General features: G+C 27.9%; 1 protein-coding gene across 3 annotated transcripts; it reads left to right on the top strand.

Annotated features, from left to right (window-relative positions):
* Positions 1-1,146: 1,146 nt before the first annotated feature.
* Positions 1,147-12,934, top strand: LOC107172970 (acetylcholine receptor subunit alpha-like 1). 3 transcript variants are annotated; one of them, XM_089227247.1, is made up of 9 exons: positions 1,148-1,336; positions 2,731-2,879; positions 2,961-3,005; positions 3,665-3,774; positions 3,863-4,076; positions 6,035-6,206; positions 8,438-8,593; positions 12,385-12,539; positions 12,691-12,934. In XM_089227247.1, the coding sequence occupies exons 1-9, from the start codon at positions 1,255-1,257 to the stop codon at positions 12,850-12,852; spliced, it is 1,245 nt and encodes a 414-aa protein (XP_089083373.1). In that variant the 5' UTR covers positions 1,148-1,254; the 3' UTR covers positions 12,853-12,934. The 3 variants fall into 3 exon arrangements, with proteins under 3 accessions (XP_089083374.1, XP_089083373.1, XP_089083375.1); XM_089227249.1 differs by having other exon boundaries at positions 1,187-1,336; positions 2,736-2,879; XM_089227248.1 differs by lacking the exon at positions 8,438-8,593 and having other exon boundaries at positions 1,147-1,336.
* Positions 12,935-14,649: the final 1,715 nt, after the last annotated feature.

The raw sequence follows: 14,649 nt of genomic DNA, 5'->3' as shown, positions 1-14,649 counted from the left end.
TGAAAAATCATACTAACAAAGTGTTTGAAATGTCACAATATCATAAGAAAATATAATAAATTACATATATTTATATAATATGTAGGTATATTTATATTATTCATATAAAAATATATCTAAGGTAATTTAAATGATAAACGCATAGTCTGGACACTTATAATTAGTGTAGATTGAATAAAATACGACAGCCATTTAAAGCCACCAAGGCTGAAGAGTGTATATCACAATCAACATGTGACTGTTATTATGATGTCTTATATATACGACAATGAACTAATTAATGTCAAAACAAATTCAACGGCAAAGATGACATGGCGTACACGTGTACAATTGAAAAAAACATAACCAAAGCAATCATCAAGCATCGAACAAAATATTAAACAACAACGAAAAATAACACAACACGTCACGAGGCCACTATTTAATGAGAAGTCCCAAGTCCAATTTAACTGATGAAGATATCAATATCAGATTATGCCAATAATAATAATAATACAGCCATCATACCAATAGTAAACTTTTAAGTTTTTATTTATTTTTTTCATTTTAATAAATACTTATAATTTTTAATAGTAATAGTGATGTAACAGATGGCATACAAATACATCTGAAACTAATATCAAGACTTTTACTTTGAGAAAATTGTCCGAACGCCAATACAGTTTCTTCGATAAATCAAATAGACCTTATCTAGTTATTTAAGTCGTTAAACTTGTTCTGGATTCTAGAAAGTATAATATCAGTTGCCAGTTATTAATAGATGTACTTATTAAAACACGACATTGTTTTTGTTCGATTCCACAGCAACGCCACTTAAAATTTATATGAGTTTTGAATACCTCAAACGAAATTATTTAAATCAATTATTTGTCCATCCGGCATCCATCGGTATCACAAGGGAAAGCAATGAAAAACCTTAGTATTTTTTTTTTTAACATAGTACAAACTTCCAAAATTACCCAGCATCTAGTATTTACAAATATATGTATCGAGTTAGAAATTATTGATCTGAAGACAATGATGACAATGGTGAGAATAAATAAAAAATATTCAAGGACAATATTCTGAGTTACTCCGATCACTTTTAATTGAATAATATGTCGTATCCTGTACTCAAGTGGACAGAATAACAAACACGGACGTTAGCAACTAAATTGTCCAGTATTCCGCGCGCACACAACATTTACACAACCGGTCAAGTTGTTTTTGCTTCGGTAGATTATTGTTGCCTGTGATTTTTGAATTATCTAAACAATGTTAGTCACTCGTCATATTGGATTGTTCATAATTATTATCGCTACACAAGCTACACCCTTGTGGGCGTTCCTCAGCTCAGGTAAGGCAATGTCCATATAACACGATTAAAATAATAAAAGCGTAATATTCAGCAGCATTAAATATTTTACGATCCTTGTAATTCTAAATAGATAGTATACGAGTTTATGTATATCTGTATTCTATATAGCTACAAAACAGTACAGGAAAACTTTGAACACATGGTTATAGCATTCAGCGCAATATTGTATCACGTATCTTATAAAACATTATAAAAATAAATGTTGACTGCTTAAATAATTTAATCTATTGAATTATCATTACTATGTGGACTGTATAAACTATTAAGTTACATTTATAAACATAATATATATTTATATATAGTTTTCTAATTTTCTATACTTCTATAAAAATTATAATTATATTTATAATATCAATTTTACTTAGTTTATTTAAACTAAAAATTATAAATTTTATAATTACGAATAAATTCTGTCAGTAACTTGCAGTTATAAAATTCATGAAAATTGAAGACAGTGACTACTTTTGTATTATTCATAATTATTAATAGCTGCACGCCTACATGCACAAGCTGCAGTACACTCGAGGGTGTTTTTTTAGTACAGATGAGGCTATGCCCACAATATACAACTCAGACGAAAAGATAAGTCAACAATTTATATATTTTTACGATCCTTGTAATCCTAAATAGATAGTATACGAGTATATGTACATATACATACCTAAAAAAACAATACAACAAAACCTCTAACACATTATGTTATCACAATTGTTAAAACGTAAAAAATATAATGACTGCTTAAATAATTCTTTCTATCAATTCTTGAATATTATTGAATCTTTTATAAATAGTACATTACAAAGTTATTTTAAGAAAAATATATAAAAGTAATATCTAATAATCAACATCAATAATTTAAAATAGTTCTTGATTGTCTATATTTTTATAAAAATTATAATATTTTCGATTTTATACAGTTTTAATTTAAAAGTATAAGCACTGCAAACATTAACAAATTCTGTCAGTAACTTGCTGATGTATATTTCATGAGAAATGATTACAAATTCCACTACAAAATGAATACTATTTATTTTGCTGATATAATTATGATATAGTTCAATAATATTATTTATTTAGATATATTTAGAATTTAAAAGAAACTTTTTGAATTAATTAAAAAGGTTATTCATTTTTATTATTTACTATTACAAAAATAAGATAAGATTACGATTTATTTAAATATGCATTAGTTTAAATTGTATAAAAACTCTTTATTTCCCACAAGTACCTAAATAATAAATTATTTATGCTTATACATTTTTACTATGTTATTAATTATGTAATATTAATTATTCTAAGTCATTTGTAAATCCATAAATCCATTATTATTACTTATTAGGTAGGTATATTAAAATTATATTTGTTATTTCAAGTCCAGATATATAATCGAAATTCAACCGTTGAACATATCTTGAGAAAAAATATTTTTAAAAACTATGACAAGATAGTGAAACCTTACGCCCCCCAAGATAAAAACTCCTTAGAAGTGAGCATGAAAATGTTGGTAAAAAGTGCTGAATTGGTAAATATAAATTTTTTTTGCATTTAAATTAAGTGGTTAATCCTTAAAAGTTATTAATCACGTCTATTTAACGTCTTATAGAATTATGAAAAATCTCAAATGATACTCAGCACATGGTTCATAGCGGTAAGTGTTCTTTTTTTTTTATTATTATTATTATTAAAGAATATCTAAATTATAATGTCCAATATAAGTTTAAGCTATTTACTTTAACGATAAAAGCTATTGAGTAAGTGGTATTATGCAGTTGTTATCGTTTTATTTAAAAATAAATTAATCTTCAATATTGTACATTTGTACCTAAACAGTATACACATATTGTGTCAAAATGATAATTCTGACTTGAAAGAGATAAAAAAAACCTGTAAACCTATAGGTAATTATTAATTACCAACAACCTGCATCATAATAGTATGATGAAAATATTATATAATTTATTATAAATCTTTGTTGCTGCCTACACATATTATTATGTTATAACGTTATATACCAACGTATAATAATTATGATTTTATTAACTCGTTTTCATTAATATTTCACATATTATTTGTTACTATGATATGTTAACAATTTATTATAAATCTACCTACACTATTTATAATAAGCTGTAACTCACATGATGGTATATTGGTATATGCCTTAGCTTGTATACCCAGCAGCCAGCCTAGCCAAGATAATAATAATAATAATAAAATAAAAATAATTCAATCGAGTTTAGAGTAGAAAAAGATTTCCCGGATACTCCTGTATTCAAAACAACTATGTATGTGTTATTATTTATGTAGAACTGGATTGACGATAGATTGACTTGGAATCCGAGCGAATACGAACACCTGAATTCTATAATAGTCGACCACCGTGAAATCTGGCACCCGGACATCATGGCGTTCAACAAGTAGGTATATTAGAAAATTACTTCTGTCGATCAAAGAGTTTTTTTTTTTAATAAACCAACACTTAAACGGATGTCACTTAACTTCCAGCGTCGACGCCAACATGGAAGACGATCGGACACACGTCAACAGCGTAGTGAACAGAAGCGGTGGAGTGATCTGGGTTGAACCAGTTCAGTACGTCATACACTGCAAGACGGACACAACAAACTGGCCTCACGATACGCAGACTGGAGTCTTGAAACTTGGGTCGTGGTTGTACTTGGGCAGAGACCTGAACCTGACCATCGACGAAGGACAAGAAGTTGGTGACATCCATTAAACTATACCTATCTACGTATATCGCACATCAGTGGCGCCCAGATTGCGTTTATTACAATGTTAACCCGATCAAAGCTGTGATGGGAGGGGGGAGGAGGAGTTACTTCCAGGTTCAATAAAATCAGCATTTCCATATTTTCATTGTTCAGAATTTGGGTATTTATTCACTGCGTTTCCGAAATTGCGAAATGCACATGTACAACAACAACAAAAAAAAAAGCGGGTAAGTCGTGGATGTCGCTCAGCTGTACAGTAGGTTACAAGTGGTTACAACTGTAATGGATGGAATTACATTTGAATCCAATATTATATCATTGTATACGAAAAACGATTTTGAGTGGAGGCGGTTTATCTGTCTAGGATATGTTATATATTATTCAAAATTTGAACTTTAAATGCTTATAAAAAAAATCCGTGCCTATGTATTTTTAATATTTTTCAACAGCTATTTTAACAATGCGTTAAGTGTCTCGTCGAATTAAATTTTCAAGCTTTTCTACCCAATAAATACATTTTTATCGATATTTATAGAAAAAAAACTAAAAAAGTTTAAAACTGTCAGTAAACAGCTCAAAACAAATCAAAATATTTTTTAAATGTTATCAAATATATAAAATGCCTATATAAACATATAAACATTCAGTGAAAATTTCAAGTATCTGCGGTCATTTGTTATAGAGTTACAACAAAATAAGAAAATCACTGAATGAGAAATCTAGTGAAAATCCAATGTTGTAAAAATTTAAATTTCAAACGCTCATATAAACTTAATTTGACTTTCTGGTGGATATTTTTTTATGGTAAACGTTACGAACTTATAAGAAACCTTGTATTAAATTTAAAAAAAAAATTTTTATTAATTTCTACCTTAAAATAATTTGCGGATATTCGTAATTTTTACGTATTTTGTCAAAATTCAAACTTTAAATGCTTATAAAAAAAAATTGTGACTATGTATAATTTCTATTATTTTTCAACTGCTATTGTAACAATATGTCAGGAGCTTTTTATTAAATTTTTAAGCTTTTCTACCCAACAAATAGATTTTTATCGATATAAATTTAAAAAAAAACTAATAATGATCGAAAATTTCATATACCTATAAATAGTTCAACTTGTGTCGAAATTTTTTAAAATTACATGGTGGATAGAATATACTTATACAAACATTTGGTGAAAACTTCATGCGTCGATGATTATTTGTTTTAAAGTTACATCAAAACCCAAAATTGATTTTGTCGAAAGCTGATTGTGCGTAAAAATTCCCGTTTTTTCCTTAATTTTTAATTTATTTATCCCGATTATTAAGAAAATTATTGAGGATTTTTTATTTTTGACCCCCCAAAATACCAACTTGATTCACTTTCTGATCGGACGAGGTACTGAAATCGAAAATCAAAGCACTTTTATTACGCCAAAACGTGATGACAGACACAAAAAAAAAATTAATTAATTTAAAAATTTAAAAAAAACACACATCAAGGTAAAATTAATACATTCCTCGCTCCGCTCAGAATCTACAAGAAAAGGGCTCAGATATAGCCTATAATTATTAACAACCACCAAGGAATATTCAATTATTGCATACGCATGGTACAAGAATCATAGATGTGAACCGGTGTCTGATAATATTGATCAAATAATATAAAGTAAATTTCTACAAATAAACAATCAATTAATTAAAATATATAAACGATTTACAATTATATACATACCTAAGTTACAAATATATCATTCATCATTATAATTTTATATTCATCATTCCAGTTGAGTCAAAGTAAAAGAGAAGATCTAATTTTAGTAAATTGATTATAATGTGTTCTCCAAAACCTTCTGGACGCCCCTGTATCATATAATTATTGCGCGTTGTAGATTACTTATATATATAAGTGTCTAGAGCGTCATAACCACGGTCACGGTTTCATACAATATTTTTTCCAGGTAGAAACGGCTAGCTCACACTCGGAATGGGACATTACTAACGTTTCCAAGGAGAGAAATATAAGATACTATAACTGCTGTCCCGACGAACAGTATATCGACATCGAGTACAACATTACCATAAGGCGGAAGGTCCATCCCTACAAATCAGTCTTCTATATCCCAGCACTATGTGAGTACGGCCGTTTCTTGTTTACTATTTCCATTCATAGACAACAAGTCTATTGGATATATTTTCTTATTACTATACGATCGATGTTATAGGATGGTTAATTATAATATTGTGCTATATAAAGCAGACCATAAATTGTTGATATGAAATTTTCTTTTGGAAGTGAGAGAGTTTCGTAATGTTTGTATGTAGATGACGATGACTAAAATTCCATCTAGAGTGCTTATCATATTTATCCACCACCCTCCTTGTGTACCCATGCGCAATATAATATTTACATAAGTGTACAGCGTACACAATATTATAATATACATTTACTTACTACCTATATAATGATATAGGTAACTATAATAACATACTCGCTCTGTACAACTACAGAAAAATTTAATTTATATCTCCAATAAATAAATAGCACAGAAACAACCTTTGTTTTGAACTAGAGTTATTTAAAAATAAGTGCTTATCAAAATTATTAACAGAGCTGGTCACGAAATAAACTACATCCGTACACAATGTTTCGTTCGCTATAGTCTGCTGAATCGTTATTATTTGTTCACTTCGCACTCACTAAAACAATATTAGACTCTAATTACACGATTCAATTTGTACAATTTCAATACGCATATATTACTTAATTAAACCTCTACGTATATAACTATATATATATATATATATACCAAACTCAGAACAAAAATAAGCACAGAGAAAACTGTTGTATATGGCTTGTGCTTATTTACACAAAAATGTATGAGGCGTAATATGATTAACTCTTATTAGGGGTGGTGAGTGTGTGGACAAAATATAAACCACGAACTTCAAGAAGTCCCGTACCCTTAAAAATAGTTTTCAAAAATTACTCTCAGGTCTAAGTTAAAGGTTTTACGGGTTCTAGTGATATTATTGCATATAATATATTATAATATTGTTGTATATAATAGTTCAATCTGATAGATCGTCGTATTTTACTAACACTGAACATTTAAAATAATATTTTTTTATTAGGTAACTGACACAATTCTTTTAAAGTCCCTCTAACTAATACTCACTGTCAAAACGTGCTGAAACCTACTTATCGTTGACATTATAAACTATTCACAAAAAACAACAGAATTTTAATTTCAGGTAGGTAGGTACATAAATAAACAATTTTTATTATTTCCAAAATTAACCGGGTTAGTATCAGTGATTTAATTAAAACGTTACTCATTGAAGTTTTAATATTTGGATGAGCGCATTTTGTTATGTATTTTATTTTTGGAAAAGACTAACTGGAAAATAAATGTTCTTAACAACCCAAATTTTTGTGCATGCCATAAATAATATTATCAATTATGTAAAATTGTAGACATTAGTAAATCTTTACAAAAATGTATTTTATGGTTCGATATAATAATTCTTGTATCCAATCTATTTTTCGTAAGGTTTTTACTGTCAATATTATTAACTAAATCAAGTAGCGTTCTTATTTAGTTTTTTTTTTTTTTAGGTTTTTATCTACCTACTTTGTGTTTTAACATGATATAAAATGCAATATATTGATCATGATAAATGTTCTGGGTCATTGGTTATATTATTATAATAATTGCATTACTTATTTCAATATTATAACGTCTTACTAATTTATGTAGATACTTACCTATACTATTATTTACAAAGCGTTTATTTGAAAGTGAAAATATTTAGATATTTTTTTTTATTCTTAACAAAATAATTAATAAATGTTTAAATTATAAGGTTATAATATATGTTTCATACACATATCAATATTGATTAATCGCACTAATGATCTAATAATAAGAAATGCATAATATTTTCATGATAAGCTTTGATGTGAGCAAACATCCATTATTGACGCTCGTGTCCAATGTATTATAATAAGTATGAAACCAATTCAGACCGAATTATTAGACCACTAATCAACCTCCCTATATACATACTTCCCTGCATTAAATTGAAATTTTGAATACGGGTCATACGCCTACCTTAATATGCAATTCGTTACGATCTTGCAGTGCTATGAACCATTTTTAAGAAAATAATAAAAACGCGCCAAAGTTGGGTAAAAACGTGCAACGATATACCTATACGAGAAATGTTTACTTTTAAGTAGCTACCTAAATGTCTACAAATCCAGTCATATATATTATATTGCTATTAGTCGTGTGTTTTTATAGGTTTATATTTGGATAAATTGAATTAACATTTTGATGTTAATTTTTTGTTTTCTACAGGCAGTATTTCGTTTAATTTACTAACATTTTGGCTCCCGTACACCAACAATCAAAGTAAATTGTTTGTGAACCTGTTCAACGCACTGTTCGTCACTTTGGCCATTATGATCGTGTACACAAAAGTACCAATTGTTACTTCCACCGTCCCTTTGATAGGTACGTATACACTGCGATAAAATATATTTGAAAAATTAATGAAAATTATTCAAACATAATATTACGACGTGTCAAGTAAAATTACGTGGTTTTTAATAACTAATATAATAATATTATTAACATGCATTTTGTATATATGTATGTACAAAATGACCCACCAAAAAACTTCGTCCCCATTTATCTTTATATTTTTTTTATTTTTTTTGATGATCTTTTTTTATATTTTAAACGGGTACAGGGAAGACTGTGTTTTCAAATACTTACATTTGTATACCCCAAAAGGATTAGTCCTGTGGTTGTAGTGAAAAAAAACTTTAATTCAAACAAGAACCACCCTTTTTATTATAAATTGTTATGCATATCATGATTCTATTGAAAATGATAGTGCAACATCGCAATTCAAATGAGTATTGTTAAGTAATTAAATGGGTGATTAATGATAGTTGGTTCAAATGTGAGCAGTTATTATTTGAAAATTATACTAATTAAAACGAACTAATAAGCATTTTACTTTGTAAAAATATTCCGAGTACTATAGAAGTAGGTAATAGTCTAAATATTGTATATATTATTATATTTTCTAGTCTATGTAAAAACATTATTAAGGACTAATATCCTGAACTCTGTACAAATTTGAGCTAATAAGACACAGAAACTACCTGTTTTTCTATACATCTACAAATCAATCCCAAAAATCATCTGATAAACATTTTACAGTAAAAATATTTAAAAAATAATAACCAAGGAAGACACTCTTGTTTTTGATAAGTTTCGATATTCGACTCATTGAGCAATTCATTGTAATAGATTTGTTAAATTTGATCTTGATGATAAATCATTGAATACGAAAGACTATTCTTCGCGAAGAATAAAAAATACTAGGTCCATTTTCCCAGCACTCCCACATTCGAATTTAAAGTTGAACCTCATACCAATCGTTTGTCCCTCAAATAAAATCGTAATATACTTTTTAGTCAAATTATTTTTTTATATCAACCAAGATTTTTTTTTATTAAATATATATTTTTAGTTAAATTATATTTTCTATATCAAATTATATTTTTTATTTCAACTGAAATTTTTTTATCCATTGTAAAATTTACAAAAAAAAAAGTTCCGTGGTAAGGTACTGTCGTTTCCATAGCATCTCCCTCCTTAGAATTTGGAATAATTTGAAAACCGTCGAGGTACAAACGATTTTATTTGAGAAACAAACAAGTACAAATGAGGTACAAATGATTAGTATGGGTTTCAAACTTTCAACTCAAAATTCAAAGATGGGGGTGCTACCTATTATAGATTAAAAAGCATTTTTTTTTTTTTTTATGAGGTCTTTTAATACCATAAACAATACATAATATAATTTCACACTCAATGGCCAATACCCATTACCAGGGCTTGGATTTTATAGCACTAAAAATAAATGAAATATGCGCTATAATATAACCTAAAAAATTTTAAAATTAGCGCTATAACAACATGAAAAATAGCAAAAATAAAATAAAATGTATTCTAAACAAAATTTAAAAAAAACTTATATTTATTATTTTATTAACTGAAGATTATTTATGAATTAATAGGTACATTTATAATATGGGTGTGATATGGGCAAAATGTGGGTGTTTTTTTTTTAAGTATTCAAAAAAAAAAAAATATTTTTATAATTTTCATACCACATAATATAAACTAGATTTATGAAAATACAAAATAAAACGTTATATTATGTAAATTAGCAAAAAATAGCATTATAAAATTTCATATTAGGAGTCCCTGCAGGTGCATAAACCAAATTTATAGCTAACTCTGCTATTTTTATCTCTATACTAGTATAATAATTAGCAAATGCTATAAAATCCATGCCCTGTCCATTACATTCATTGCTCAGTGTTTACAAGTAAGAAGTTGGTGGGTGTATTCCTAGAGTTCCATTTGGTGTACCGACAATTTATCGTAAACAATTGATCATGTGACAATTTACTGCAAACAATTGATTGCAAGCGAATTGATCGCAATTAAAATTTACCGCAAGATAGTTCAACGCAAATATTTCGGAAAAATTTCGAATGTTAATATATTGAAAAGGACAATTTAACATTTCCGCCTAAAACTGCACCAGCTAATCCAAATAATTTTTAATTTATTATACAAGATCAGTAAAGGTATAATTCCATTGCAGGCGAATTATTTTTAAAATTCTAGTGGTCCGACTGAATCTTATATTTTAATATTGTATATAGCTACTATGAATGACTGAGTGAGTCGTTACATAATGAATCAGATTTAATTAATTTAGAATTTATTTTATAGGTACCTACCTATATTTTTAGATTCTGGACGAAGTGAGGAATATATTGATTTTACAATAATGTATGTTTTTTTTTTGTGCGTATGTGTCTGTCATCAAGTTTTGGAATATAAATAATGCTTTGATTTTTAACTTCAGTCCCTCTTTGAAAAGGTAAATTCATCTAGTAGTTTTCAAAAGCGTCAAGAAAGAACCAAAAAAACTAGAATTTTTACGCATAATCAGTTATCAACAAAATCGATTTTTCTATTTTGCTGTAACTCAAAAACGAATCATTGTAAATACTTGAAAATTTCACCAAATGTTTATATTAGTATTATTTATTTACGATTAAATTTTGAACTTAATTACGTTATTTATAGACAATTTAAATTTTCGATTTTTCTAAGTTTTTTTATTGAAATGCCTATAAAAGAAATCTGGCAGTCCTAAACATCTTTAAAAGTTAATACAAGGTTTATTATAAGTTGTATACTAATCGTAATAAAAATAAAATCAAAAATCGTTTGTCGTGATTTTTGTTTATAAGCATTTAAAGTTCAAATTTTTACGAAATATGTTAAAATCGTGAAAATGTGCATGGAATTATGTAGTAGAAAATTCATAAAATTGTTGAGAATTATACCAAGGTTAAAAAATCCAACCCAAGGTTCTCCATAACTTTTGAAAAAAAAACTCCAAATTCAATGTAGAAAAAAATTTGTGAGAGCGTATAAAAATATATAATAATTTAAATATAGGCAACATAATAGTAGGTACATCCTAGACTAACAAATTTACTATTTCAGTTCAAAATCGTTTTTCGTATACAATGATACTCGTACTGTCTTGTCATTGCATTCAAATTTATCACATCCATAATGGATACAATAGTGACCTACTCTCCATCTCTAATTTACAGCATAGCGATATCCACTATCCCATTTTTTTTTTTTTTTGTGGAATAATAACAATATAATTAATACAGTATAAAATATGTTAGACTGACAAACCGTTTCCGCTCAGAATTGTTTTTCGTATACAATGATATTATATCACTGAATTCAAATTTAATACCATTCATTACAGTAACCCACTTGTATCCTACTATATAGAAAAGTGACATCCACTTAATCGAATTTGTATACATACAATTAAATATAGGTATATAATAATATATTATCCATTTATACAAAAAGACTTTTCTATTTATTTCATTTTTATATTCCTACCAACATTTTTAATCTAAGAAAAAACAGAAAAAATATATTTTTAACTATAACTGTAACTATAGTTTTGCTTTGTGCAAAATTTAATCTAGACAATTTATTTAAATAAATATATATTCAAATTAAAAATTATTACTGAAAATGTTATTTTACGATCGATTGACGTATATCCGTTTTATTTATAGCACCTACCTTATTCTTATTATTTTTTAAATATTTTTACCAAAATATCATTAAATCGCTTTTCAATGACGAAATTTCGTTTTTTTTTTCTTCAGTCGTTTACTACACTTACAGTTTGGGACTAATCGCCGTGACCGTGTTGCTGTCCATGGCTGTAAAAAGCATGTCCACGGTGAGCAAACCACTACCGCACGGGGTTACCTGGTTTCTTCATTCCGATTACATAGTGTATTTTGGAATCGAGATAAACGTACGTACCAATGAGCATTAACGACACACTCGACCGCCAAGAATTTGGTTGTTTCTTTTTTAGATCACCGGAAACGTCCAGAATCCCGCAAACCAAACCTGTACGACGTTATAGAAATAATAATATTGACGATGCATTATTATCGTTACAGGGTTCGACGACCGATTGTCACATGCTCTGCGAGTCCGAAGAGATGAACGCGCAGACCACCGATTTGAATGAGAGACAGAAACTCGCCCAGGTAATCGACAGGATATGTTTCGTGGTGTTCGCATTCGTCTATTTGGTTCTTCTTTTGAGGCTCATGCCGTAGACGACAGACTCTATCTCGCAATGTACAATTTCTCAAATATATACTGTCCAATAAAGGCACGTCTTGCGCCTTATCGATTATACTTATACTCATTATTTATTTTCAAACTATTTATACCTACCTACTTACCATACACTATAAACGAATAGTGTCGTTAGACGGATGTACATTGCACTGATCAAAAGATCAAAATGTTATAACCTACCCGGTGAAGTTATCGATGAATAATATCTAAAAAACAGAAAATTGGATTTTGTTTTATACCTACATATTAATATAATCTACCTTTGTATATAAATAATATAATAAAATATTAACGCTTAAATTCTACACATACTTGTATACCAGTTTATTTGGTTTTAGTAAACACATTTAACCCAAGTATCTATCCCCGGTTCAACATTTTATAAATTTTGTAATTTATTTACCAATATCTTGTAATTATAAATATGTTATTAAAATGTTGCTGTTTTGAGGAAACTTGAAGGTTTGGCAATGACTCAAATATAAATAAATACCACACCAACCCTGCCGTAACATTGATAAACATTCGATGTCTCTAGTACCAATATTCTTGTTTCGTTATCATTCAAAAAAGAATAACTAAATAAATTTGAAATTTACGCCATAATTTTTATCAATCGATTTCTACACTTGATAAAATGTTCATACTTATGCCCTTTTTTGAAATGATATGACCCAGAAAAGTAATTTGTTCACGTAAGAATTGTTACTTACGAAAATTGATTTTTACCTACATTATGTTCAGCAAACTTCTTGAATATTGCTACCAAATGTTGAATATGTTTTGAGAAGCTTGTCAAAGTTATACGTATGTCGTCCACGTATACTCTAGTAAATTAAAGGACTTTATCGAGAATCTTTTGGAACTCTGTGACGGAATTAATCAGGCCAAATGATAAGACTTTAAAGTGATAGTTACATCTTCTATATAAAAAAGGTGTTTTTTAATGGACACTGCCAATAACCCATTGTTAGATCGATTATTGGCATAATAAAAAGTATTCGATAGTCACCTATTAAAAAATGTTCGCTACCCCAACAATATATATTATATTATATACATACTAATAACAACCTTACCCTAAAAATAAAAACATATAAATTGGAGTAATAAAAGCAATTTTCCCCGTGCTCCCTTAGATTTCATATCTGCAGCTAATGGCTATAATTGCCGGACTTAATAAGCTTGACTTATGATTAATAAAATAAAATTAAAATAAATAAATATAACGTAGTGATTATAATTATAATTAATTTTTTTATTGTTATGTATTTAAATTTTTATTTTTGTGTTATCGCCGTGCGTCGTGCAGCCCATTTATAAGCATTCAAAGTTTGAACTTTGACAAAATACGTAAAAATCACGAAATTTCGCAAATTATTTTCAGCAAGAAACTCATAAAAAATGTTCTTTTTAAATCTAAGATTTGAAAATTTAATACATGGCTCCTATCATATTTTTACAATAGCAATTGAAAAATAAAAGAAATGCGTAGTCACAATTTTTTTTTACAAGCGTTCAAAGTTTGAATTTTGACAACATATGTAAAAATCACGAAAATCACGAAAATTCGCAAATTATTTCAAACTAGAAATTCATAAAAAAATTTCTTTTTAAATTTAAGATTTTTTAATAATCTATAATATATCCTAGACAGATAAACCGTCTTCGCTCAGAATCGTTTTTCGTATACAATGATATAATATCATTGGATTCAAATTTAATTCCATCCATTACAGTAACCCACTTGTAACCTACTGTACAGTAGAGCG

This window comes from Diuraphis noxia, unplaced genomic scaffold, assembly GCF_037042655.1.
Source record: "Diuraphis noxia isolate RWA-SAM2 unplaced genomic scaffold, SU_Dnox_SAM2 contig0004, whole genome shotgun sequence".
Taxonomy (NCBI): Eukaryota; Metazoa; Arthropoda; class Insecta; order Hemiptera; family Aphididae; genus Diuraphis; species Diuraphis noxia.
Note: the sequence above shows the minus strand (reverse complement) of the source record. Positions and strands in the feature narration are given on the sequence as shown.

Excerpts from the sequence above, each read along its gene's own strand:
- LOC107172970 (XM_089227247.1), top strand. The coding sequence starts at position 1,255 with ATGTTAGTCACTCGTCATATTGGATTGTTCATAATTATTATCGCTACA. Across the intron at positions 1,337-2,730 it reads GTGGGCGTTCCTCAGCTCAG|TCCAGATATATAATCGAAAT; the intron begins GTAAGGCAATGT and ends TGTTATTTCAAG. Across the intron at positions 2,880-2,960 it reads TGGTAAAAAGTGCTGAATTG|AATTATGAAAAATCTCAAAT; the intron begins GTAAATATAAAT and ends AACGTCTTATAG.